We start from the raw sequence: 11,500 nt of genomic DNA, 5'->3' as shown, positions 1-11,500 counted from the left end.
GTACTGTGCAGCCGTCTTCATCGACCTTGCCAAGGCTTTCGACTCTGTCAATCACCATATTCTTATCGGCAGACTCAGTAGCCTCGGTTTTTCGGATGACTGCCTTGCCTGGTTCACCAATTACTTTGCAGACAGAGTTCAGTGTGTCAAATTGGAGGGCATGTTGTCCGGTCCTCTGGCAGTCTCTATAGGGGTGCCACAGGGTTCAATTCTCGGGCCGACTCTTTTCTCTGTGTATATCAATGATGTTGCTCTTGCTGCGGGCGATTCCCTGATCCACCTCTACGCAGACGACACTATTCTGTACACTTTCGGCCCGTCATTGGACACTGTGCTATCTAACCTCCAATCGAGCTTCAATGCCATACAACACTCCTTCCGTGGCCTCCAACTGCTCTTAAACGCTAGTAAAACCAAATGCATGCTTTTCAACCGATCGCTGCCTGCACCCGCTTGCCCGACTAGCATCACCACACTGGATGGTTCCGACCTTGAATATGTGGACACCTATAAGTACCTAGGTGTCTGGCTAGACTGCAAACTCTCCTTCCAGACCCATATCAAACATCTCCAATCGAAAATCAAATCAAGAGTCGGCTTTCTATTCCGCAACAAAGCCTCCTTCACTCACGCTCCAAGCTTACCCTAGTAAAACTGACTATCCTACCGATCCTCGACTTCGGCGATGTCATCTACAAAATTGCTTCCAACACTCTTCTCAGCAAACTGGATGCAGTTTATCACAGTGCCATCCGTTTTGTCACTAAAGCACCTTATACTACCCACCACTGCGACTTGTATGCTCTAGTCGGCTGGCCCTCGCTACATATTCGTCGCCAGACCCACTGGCTCCAGGTCGTCTACAAGGCCATGCTAGGCAAAGCTCCACCTTATCTCAGCTCACTGGTCACGATGGCAACACCCATCCGTAGCACGCGCTCCAGCAGGTGTATCTCATTGATCATCCCTAAAGCCAACACCTCATTCGGCCGCCTTTCGTTCCAGTACTCTGCTGCCTGTGACTGGAAGGAATTGCAAAAATCGCTGAAGTTGGAGACTTTTATCTCCCTCACCAACTTCAAACATCAGCTATCTGAGCAGCTAACCGATCGCTGCAGCTGTACATAATCTATTGGTAAATAGCCCACCCATTTTCACCTACCTCATCCCCACAGTTTTTATTTATTTACTTTTCTGCTCTTTTGCACACCAATATCTCTACCTGTACATGATCATCTGATCATTTATCACTCCAGTGTTAATCTGCAATATTGTAATTATTCGCCTACCTCCTCATGCCTTTTGCACATATTGTATATAGACTCCCCTTTTTTCTCTACTGTGTTATTGACTTGTTAATTGTTTACTCCATGTGTAACTCTGTGTTGTCTGTTCACACTGCTATGCTTTATCTCGGCCAGGTCGCAGTTGCAAATGAGAACCTGTTCTCAACTAGCCTACCTGGTTAAATAGAGGTGAAAATAAAAAAATAAAAAATCTCTGATCAGTCTTCTCCTTGTATGAGCTGAAAGTTTAGAGGGATGGCCAGGTCTTGGTAGATTTGCAGTGGTCTGATACTCCTATTTCAATATTATCGCTTGCACAGTGCTCCTTGGGATGTTTAAAGCTTGGGAAATCTTTTTGTATCCAAATCCGGCTTTAAACTTCTTCGGACCTGCCTGGTGTGTTCCTTGTTCTTCATGATGCTCTCTGCGCTTTTAACGGACCTCTGAGACTATCACAGTGCAGGTGCATTTATACGGAGACTTGATTACACACAGGTGGATTGTATTTATCATCATTAGTCATGATCATTAGTCAGAGATCCTCACTGAACTTCTGGACAGAGTTTGCTGCACTGAAAGTAAAGGGGCTGAATAATTTTGCACGCCCAATTTTTCAGTTTTTGATTTTTTTTTTACATTTTGAAATAATAATGTCGTTCCACTTCATGATTGTGTCCCACTTGTCGATTCTTCACAAAAAAATAAAGTTTTATATCTTTATGTTTGAAGCCTGAAATGTGGCAAAAGGTCGCAAAGTTCAAGGGGGCCAAATACTTTCGCAAGGCACTGTATACACTACAGGTCAAAAGTTTTATAACACCAACTCATTCAAGGGTTTTTCTTTATTTTACTATTTTCTACATTCTAGAATAGTAAAGATATCAAAACTATGAAATAACACATATGGAACCATGTAGTAACCAAAGTGTTAAATCAAAATATATTTTGTATTTGAGATTGTTCAAAGTAGCCAAAATTTGCCTTGACAGCTTTGCACACTATTGGCATTCTCTCAACCAGCTTCGAGGTGGTCACCTGGAATGCATTTTAATTAACAGGCGTACCTTGTTAAAAGTTCATTTGTGGAATGTATTTCCTTCTTAATGCTTTTGAGCCAAGCCGTTGTGTTGTGACAAGGTATACAGTACATTCGATAAGAGCTGGACCCATGGCTATACCCCTGCCCAGTCATGTGAAATCCATAGATTAAGGGCCCAATTAATTTTTCAATTGACTGATTTCCTTATATGAACTATAAAACTTGAGTCAAATCTTTGAAATTGGGTTTATATTTTTGTTCGGTATAGTGTTACAGGTACATTTTTCACTGTTGTGTAAGTTATTTATCCACAACCACTACAATCAATGCTGAAACTTGAGTACTAGTTCCCTGATGTTGCATAATGATGTTCGATTACTAAACCAATAAACGTGTGGGGAGACTGACAGGCATTGTGAAGTCTGACATCTTAGCATTTTCAACTTGTGAGGGCAAATGGTAACAGACAGAAAACATGTAAGGGGTAGCCAATATTTTAATTTCAATTTAGATATGAAATGCATCATAAAATTAAAAAAATTCTAATTGCAAAGTGAGAGTATTGCTTTAAGATGTATACACATTTAGTCACTGGACTTAACTTTTTGAACATTCGCAAAAAACAAAATTCAATCTTTGGTACAGTAATACAATTTCATTTTTGTGTGACACGGAGTGAAGGAACAAGAACTAGCAGCTGCCTAGCTCTAGAGGGAAGGGGTCAAATGTGTGTTACATAATAATAAAGACCATGTCATTCATCTTTCTTCCAGTAAACATTCTCAGCGCTTTAGATGGAACAACACTTGTGATCAGGGGGCCAATGAAAGGAAAAGGAAAAACAAAAAAGTGTCAGTGCTGGAGAGATTCAAAACCAAGGGCACTCAGTCAGTGCTCGTGCTGAATTTGCCTGTTTCCTGCAGCGGCAGTTGTCCTCGTCATCAGAGGGGGAATTTTTGATTTTGAGACTCACATTTGTCACTCCCATCTTCTTGATGTCGTTCACCCAGCTGGCTCCCTCTGTCGTTGAGCCTGGGGACGAGGTTACCGTCTTCAAGACCGTCCTTCCAGAGAGTTCCCTGAAGATTGTGGGTCCTCCCTGCAGTGCATTCAAGGCAATAGCAGTCACAACTGGTGGGCTGAAGTTCACAGAACCCCAAACCTTCACACAACTATTCTTGCTTGCCATTGTGGTGACTCGTGTTGGTTCAGTCAGTCTTGTGCAAATTTGTAAGATAATCTTTCTTACGTTTAATATGTCCCAATGGGCACTGCAGCCCATTATTGGAACAGTAAGTGCACCAGCTCAAGGTGAACATATTTTTTAGGCTTCAGTAACAAAACTATACTTTCTGTTAAAATAACATGAAAAATATACACTTATATTACATGTTTACAGTATATACATTACACAAGTTCATTAAAAATCCCCCCAAAAACAAGGCCGCTTGCTCAGAACATGTGAAATTGTATTACAGATCAAAAACTCATTCCATTCTGTTGCTGTTAAGTTATAGTTCCAGTTCTTTCAGAGTCCAAATTCTTCGGTGCCAAATTTGTCATTGATCAGGTATAGACAGATCTTTTTGATAAGATTTTCCATCCATTGAGATCATGGTTTATCTTGAACCTTCAGCAGAGACTTCAAATGAAACGTAATTTGCTCTCGGCTGTGGTCGGAATGTTGGGGGGCAGTCTCGCCGACCCAATGACTCGGTGGTTTGGGCAGGACACTTGGAGACGGGGGCTCGCTGAATTTAGCTCCAGCATAGATCTTCTCTCCGTCTTTCAGCTCATCCTCAGGTACAAGCTCAGCTGGGGATACAGTCACAATCTTGACATTGTTAACTGAGTTGAAGGGATTCTTCTCTCTACGGAGGAGCTGGAAGGGAGCAGAATTGGGCTTTGTGTGGCAGCTGTTGTCATATTTCTGTACTGAGGGAGCATTGCAAGGTGCATTAACGTGCCTGCTCCTTTGGCTCTGGGTGTTGAGATTTTGGGCAGCTTGATCGAGTCTATCGAGGTTGTGGACAGACTGGTCACCTGGTGTTGTGGCCCTCTCCACTCTCCCATTTTTTGACTTCAGCAGCTGGGAGGAAAGAGAAACAAACGTTACAGTTTCACAAGGTCTGAACCATTCTAAATGTTACGCAAAAAGTTTACTCTGAAGAACACTTGAGCAAACATTTTAAAAATAATTTCCACTTCCATCATTTATTTTTGGTGTCAATGCGATATGTAAACATCTCAGGAACTGGCACATCGCCGGCATTGTTGAAATCCTTCATAACATTTCGTAAGATGGCGTCGGAGAAGAAGGCAGACGTTTTATGTGCCCCCAGCCGATTGTTTTTTTGTTTGTTTATTTGCAACTTCTTTTTTGTACATAATGTTGCTGCTACCATCTCTTATGACCGAAAACAACTTCTAGACATCAGGACTGCGATTACTCACCACGGACTAGCAGAATCCTTTTTTTCCTTTCATGACTCTGAGCCCGACGCAAAGGATATATGGCTTCCTCGGGAACAGGCCCCGATCCCCGTGATCTGCGTGAAGCCTTCTGTAAATTTGTAGGCGATCGAATAAACCCGTACTTCCCTCCATTCTGCTAGCAAACATGCAATCTTTGGAGAATAAAATCGACGAGATACGCGGAAGATTAAACTACCAACGGGACATTAAAAACTGTGACATCTCATGCTTCACGGAGTCGTGACTGAACGACAAGAATATCAACATACAGCTGGCTGGTTATACAATGTACCAGCAGGATAGAACAGCGGTGTCTGGTAAGACAAGGTGCAGCGGACTAGGTATTTTTGTAAACAGCTGGTGCATGATATCTAAGTAAGTCTCAAGATATTGGTCCTTCTGTAGCTCAGTTGGTAGAGCATGGCGCTTGTAACGCCAGGGTAGTGGGTTCGATCCCCGGGACCACCCATACGTAGAATGTATGCACACATGACTGTAAGTCGCTTTGGATAAAAGCGTCTGCTAAATGGCATATATATGATGCCAAGTGGGGCGATATTGCTCACCTGTGGTAGAGTATCTCATGATAAGCTGGAGACCACACTACCTACCGAGATAATTTTCGGAAGCAAACAAGAAAACACTCATACAGAGACGGAGCTCCTAGTAGCCGGGGACTTTAATGCAAGGAAACTTAAATCCGTTTCACCAAATTTCTATCAGCATGTTAAACGTGCAACCAGAGGAAAAATAACTCTGAACCACCTATACTCCACACAGAGATGCATACAAAGCTCTCCCTCCATTTGACAAATCTGACCATAATTCTATACTCCTGATTCCTGATTACAAGCAAAGATTAAAGCAGGATGCACGAGTGACTAGATTTTTTTTTTTAAACAGTCAGAGGAAGCAGATGCTAAGCTACAGGACTGTTTTGCTAGCACCGACTGGAATATGCTCCGGGATTCCTCTGATGGCACCACATCAGTCATTGGCTTGATAAATAGATGCATCGATGACGTTGTCCCCACAGTGACCACACGTACATACCCCACCCAGAAGCCATAGATTACTGGCAGCATCCGCACTGAGCTAAAGGGTAGAGCTGCCACTCAAGGAGCGGGACTCTAACCCGGAAGCTTCAAGAAACCCTGCTATGCCCTCCGACAGAACCATCAAACAGGCAAAACCTCAATAAGGGACTAAGATCGAATCGTACTAAACCGGCTCCGACACTCGTCGGATGTGGCAGGGCTTGCAAACCATTACAGACAACAAAGGGAAGCACAGCCGAGAGTTGCCCAGTGTGGATCCTACCAGATGAGCTAAACTACTTCAATGCTCGCGTCGAGGTAAATAACACTGAAACATGCATGAGAGCACTATCTGTTCCGGACAACTGTGTGATCACGCTCTCCGCAGCCGATGTGAGTAAGACATTTAGCCAGGTCAACATTCACAAGGCAGCAGGGCCAGACAGATTACCAGGACGTGTACTGCGAGCATGCACTGACCAACTGGTAAATGACTTCACTGACATTTTCAACCTGTCCCTGTTTTACTGCTGTCCCAACCTGACCCTATTTTACTGCTGCTCTTTAATTACTTGTTACTTTACTCTTTATCTGCATTTTTTGTTTTAAACGGAATTGTTGGTTAGGGGCTCGTAAGTAAGCATTTCACTGTACGGTCTACACCTGTTGTATTCGGCGCATGTGACTAATACATTTGATTTGATAACAAGTAGCCTAAATACCTGTAGCACGTCTACTCAGGCCAACCTTTAATAAACATTGTTTGTACAATGTGTGCCAAATTACTATGTCATTGGGCTGCATTCCGTATTATTTTTGTGTGCATAACATTCAATTAAACCGAAACAATGCGGTTCTGAACAACAACTTGAAAAACAGGGAGGGGGTTTGAACACTCAACATGGCCACTTCCGTTTAAATATGTTACTCATTGCTTCAAGCCACACCCACCAAAGATACCATGGTCTGTTCAAGAAAGTTCAGTTCGATTAAACGTTTGCTATGTTACGGATTGTACAGAACAAGTTCCCCCAAACCGTTCAACATTCTTTGAGGTATGTTTGATCCGTTTGGTGGGTGTGGCTTGAAGCAATGAGTGACGTATTTAAAGGGAAGCAGCCGTGCTGACAGCGTTCCCCAACCCAGTTTTTAAAATTGTATTATTATTTTTTAAGTGGTCATTCAACCAGTGCATAGTTTCCCAAACTCGTTTTGGCTTGTGCCCTCGTACTACACAGCGGATCCAAGTTTGGGAAACCCTGACCTAGTGAGCGCACCATTTTACAATGGCTTAACATCAATTTGCACATTTAGATGTTTTTGCACTCAACATAAAGGGGGAAATTACTCCACGTTGCATAGTGCGTGTGTTTACATGCAGCATAATGTGTTACTAACAATGGACAAAGTAATAACCACATGTACAAACTCCATCTACTTCACAAAATTAACTGAATCATATACCTCTTTCTTTGTCCCCTGCTTTAGATGGTGACAGGTCAGCACAGTCGCCTGGGTCCGGTGGGTTGCGAGTTCGGCACTTGGGGCTTTACAAGCTGCGACATTGTTGTTGATGTCTGCAAGCCGTGTGGGGTTGTTTCTCCGCGTTTTTTGGCGCGGTTGTTGGTGTGTCCGTTGTAACCCTGACGTTGTTGAACGCAATTTTCTCCCACCTTTCTTCAACAGTGCTTGCCTTGTTTTGCCTAGGCTTGCCCCGACGTGGTAGGAAGTCAAAATTGATGGCTTATTGTTTTCAACGTTGTCCAGATTTGGTTCAATATTTATTAGTGATTCGCCCAACATGACTTCAAAGTGGAGAGGGTAGGACACATCAACGATACTAGCTAGTTAATTTTTTTCGAAAGTGGTAAGTAGGCTAACTTTAACCAGCTAGCCAACGACGTTAGTTCACCTCACTACTACAACAATCAACAGCTAACGACGACGTTATTTAGTACGTAGATGGTTGAACTGAAGTCGGTCCGAAAACCTCGATGCAGTGGGGTTTTGATAAATTGAAGAAGAGTACACCGATGTTGATAACCTAATCTTGTAACTCGAAGCACGGTCTTCGAGATGGCGTAGAAGCTATGGAAATGGCGCGGGACAACTTCCCGATTGTATTTCAGGGGAAGCTGAAACACACGCCCACTTATTTCAAAACAAAGGATAGGAGAGCAACACGGTTTTAACGCCGTACATTACGTTAATTGCTACTAGTAGCTAATAGAATAACAAAATGCCATTATATTTGGTTTATTCTGCACGTGAATGCGTGCTCCGCGAAAAGGTAGCAGCAGTGAATAAATAAACCATTGGTTTCGAAAGCAGGAAATTGCAGATCTCCGATGTTCGAAATTACGTCATGTATGATGGTGTCATTCTCATGACCGGTACTTTCCACAGGGAGAGGCTATTGCCGCGTTCAAAACAACTGGGAACTCTGAAAAACACAAGGTAAATTCAGTGGACGTCAGTGATCTTCAGGTCGGAAAGACGGAGCTCTAGAAAGAGGCCCGAGTTGGAAATCCGAGTTGGATGACCGTTCAAGTCGATCCTGTCGGATATCGTTTTTTTCCTAGTTCCAAATTGTTTTAAACGCACTGAAGTCCGAAGTCGAGAGTTCCCCATGCTGCGTTCAGAACAACTGGGAACTCAGAAATCTCCGACTTCAAAGACTATTAGACACCACAAGGTCCCAGCTACTATCTAATCAACACAGCATTGACATTTTCCCATCCCTGGTTAAAAAAGCCTAACCCAACACAATATGGGGCGGCAGGTAGCCTAGTGGTTAGAGCATTGAACTAATAACCAAAAGATTGCGAGGTAAAAATCTGTAGTTCTACCACTGAACAAGGACAGCACTGTTCCTAGGCCGTCATTGAAAATAATAATTTGTTCTTAAGCATAAATATGGACTCTGAAACATCTCATTTCGTTTTTTCTCTATGAACAGTTGTAATTTTGAGAGTGAAAAAAACATATATATTCTAAGACCAGGAAAAGTACAAATCTGAAAACATAATTTGGGGAAAAAATAACAGATTTCATAGGGCCCCCCTTAAGAGCTGTTTATTAACCATTATTTTACCAGATATATTGACAGAAAACATAGTGAACTCCTTTCTCTTGTACAATAAGGACCCGGGAAGAGTTGCAGGGGAAAGAAGAGAAGAATGTGCCTATTTGAAAGCTAGAAAAAAGTGAGTATCTCACGACATGTTTCATTAGTAGCTCTCATGCTAGAAAAGGTTGGATACCTCTGGGCTACACTATGTAGCTACTTCCATCTTCCATTAATGCGGCAAGCGGGAGTGAAGGACACTAGTGTGCCTGGTGTTGTTGTGTTTCCTGCTTGCAGCGCAAACTCTCCCCATTGAGCAGTGTTTATCTGCAGGCCTATCACAGTGACATCCAAATTGTTACTACCAATATTACAAGTTATTTATCTGTATTCTGTATAGGCTGCTATCCTACTCTAAATAAAATGTATTGGGATGGAAAAAAATTGGAGATGTCCAAATACAGATGGTGACCAATACTACAAGTTATTTCTCCTTCACCCATAGAAATAAACCTCACTTTATTTTACACGTTTTAACTAGCGCATTTTCTTGCCAGCATAAACTTGCTGGGAGGGCTCATCAGGACGACTGACTGAACCGAATACATTCGTCTCCACATTTGACTCTCAGCTGCTCAACCAACATAATCGATTTGGGCACCAGGCGTGTCCGTATAGCCCAGGGAAAGCGAGATTTGAAATGATTGTTTTAGTCAATTATTATATATGTTTGGACTTCTTGCGGTCAATTTGTAGTCTACAATTGATTTGTAATTATGTAATTATGTTCCGGCCCCCTGACCATCTGTCTAGTTGATGATCCCTGGGCTATACGGACACGCCTGGAGTTTTTTCTTGGGGGATGGTCAGGGGGCCGGAACATAATTACAAATAATTAGTAGACTGCACATTGACCGCAAGAACTCAAAACATATATAATACTCTGTCACTGTTTTGTTGACACATCCTCAGTTTTCTCATATCACAACCATTAAACTCTGTAACTGTTTTAAAATCACCATTGCCCTCATGGTGAAATCCCTAGTTTTCTTCCTCTGGCAACTGAGTTAGGAAGGATGCCTGTATCTTTGTAGTGACTGGGTGCATTGATACACCATCCAAAGCCTAATTAATAACTTCATCATGCTCAAAGGGATATTCAGCGTCTGCTTTTTTGTATTTTTATACATCTACCAATCGGTGCCCTTCTTTGTGTTGGCATTGAAAAACCTCCCTGGTCTTTGTGGTTGAAATTGTGCTTGAAATTCACTACTCGATTGAGGTAGCTTACAGATACTTGTATGTGTAGGGTACAGAGATAGGGGGAGTCATTAAAAAAAACATGTTAACCACTATTATTATTGGGAACCCTGATATAGCCTCTCCCTTTCCAACATTTCATGTACAAGCTTTCGAGTATGGTGGCCAGAGGGGATCTATCTGTCAGTCTTTCTTTCTGGCTCTGTCTGTACAACGCAGCAATATAATGATGTTCATTACACGGGGAGATGTTTTCCTTATGTGTTGGTACTCTGAGCTAGGCAGCGAGCACAGTTTTAATATTCAGATCACACAGAGGGAGGTCATTCAAGCTGTTGCTGAGTTCTTGTTGCTGAGCTCTTGTACGTGATCTGCTTGCCTGGTTGGAGCTGCTTCATCAAATCGGCTAGGCAACAGCTGCAGTCTGTGTTGCTAGGGCAAAGTCTCATCACATGAGCAGACCCTCTAGCATGTGATTGGTCCTCCTGATCAACATTTTCTCTACTTCATTTTTATTTTCACACACACAAACAGACTACGTCATACAGTTGAAGTCGGAAGTTTACATACACCTTAGCCAAATAAATGTAAACTCAGTTTTTCACAATTCCTGACATTTAATACAAGTAACAATTCCATCTTATTGGATCACCACTTTATTTTAAGAAATGTCAGAATTATTTATTTCAGCTTTTATTTCTTTCATCACATTCCCAGTGGGTCAGACATTTACATACACTCAATCAGTATTTGGAGCATTGCCTTCAGTATTTGGTAGCATTGCCTTCAGTATTTGGTAGCATTGGCTTTAAATTGTTTAACTTGGGTCAAACGCTTTATGTTTGTGTCCACAAGCTTCCCACAATAAGTTGGATGAATATTGGCCCATTCCTCCTGACAGAGCTGGTGTAACTGAGAAAGAGAATATGTCATGTACATATTTGTCCTCTGACTATACGTGTAACAACGATTGATAGTCTTTCCTGGTTGAGGGTTGAAGATTGACTACTTATCTTTTAGTCTTTTTTAGAAACATTTGGCTGCATTTACCCAGGCAGCCCAATTCTGATATTTCTAACAATAATTAGTATTTTGACCAATCCCATCAGATCTTCTCACGTCATATTTTTTTCTGAGCTGATCTGATTGGTTAAAAGACAAAAACTATCAGAATTGGGCTGCCTGTGTAAAGGCAAGCCTTGGGTTTCTTACCGGGACCCAAACCGAAAACGTCGCTCAGTAATGTATCGAGCCATGTCATCAAGGACTGCTCTGCCACCAGAGGCTACTCAGGCAAAAAGCAAGTTTAGCTTTAATTTAAAAAACAGATTAAAAA

General features: G+C 42.2%; 1 protein-coding gene across 1 annotated transcript; it reads right to left on the bottom strand.

Moving 5' to 3' along the window:
• Nucleotides 1–2,803: 2,803 nt before the first annotated feature.
• On the bottom strand, nt 2,804–8,138 carry LOC123990656 (proline-rich nuclear receptor coactivator 1-like). The gene is made up of 2 exons (XM_046291377.1): nt 7,302–8,138; nt 2,804–4,414 (listed from the first exon to the last, which is right to left on the bottom strand). The coding sequence occupies exons 1-2, from the start codon at nt 7,638–7,640 to the stop codon at nt 3,938–3,940; spliced, it is 816 nt and encodes a 271-aa protein (XP_046147333.1). The 5' UTR covers nt 7,641–8,138; the 3' UTR covers nt 2,804–3,937.
• Between the last annotated feature and the right edge of the window lie 3,362 nt (nt 8,139–11,500).

The sequence above is a fragment of the Oncorhynchus gorbuscha genome, linkage group LG12 (assembly GCF_021184085.1).
Source record: "Oncorhynchus gorbuscha isolate QuinsamMale2020 ecotype Even-year linkage group LG12, OgorEven_v1.0, whole genome shotgun sequence".
Lineage (NCBI taxonomy): Eukaryota > Metazoa > Chordata > Actinopteri > Salmoniformes > Salmonidae > Oncorhynchus > Oncorhynchus gorbuscha.
The sequence above is the reverse complement of the archived record's forward strand: the minus strand, read 5'-3'. Positions and strand labels throughout refer to the sequence as shown.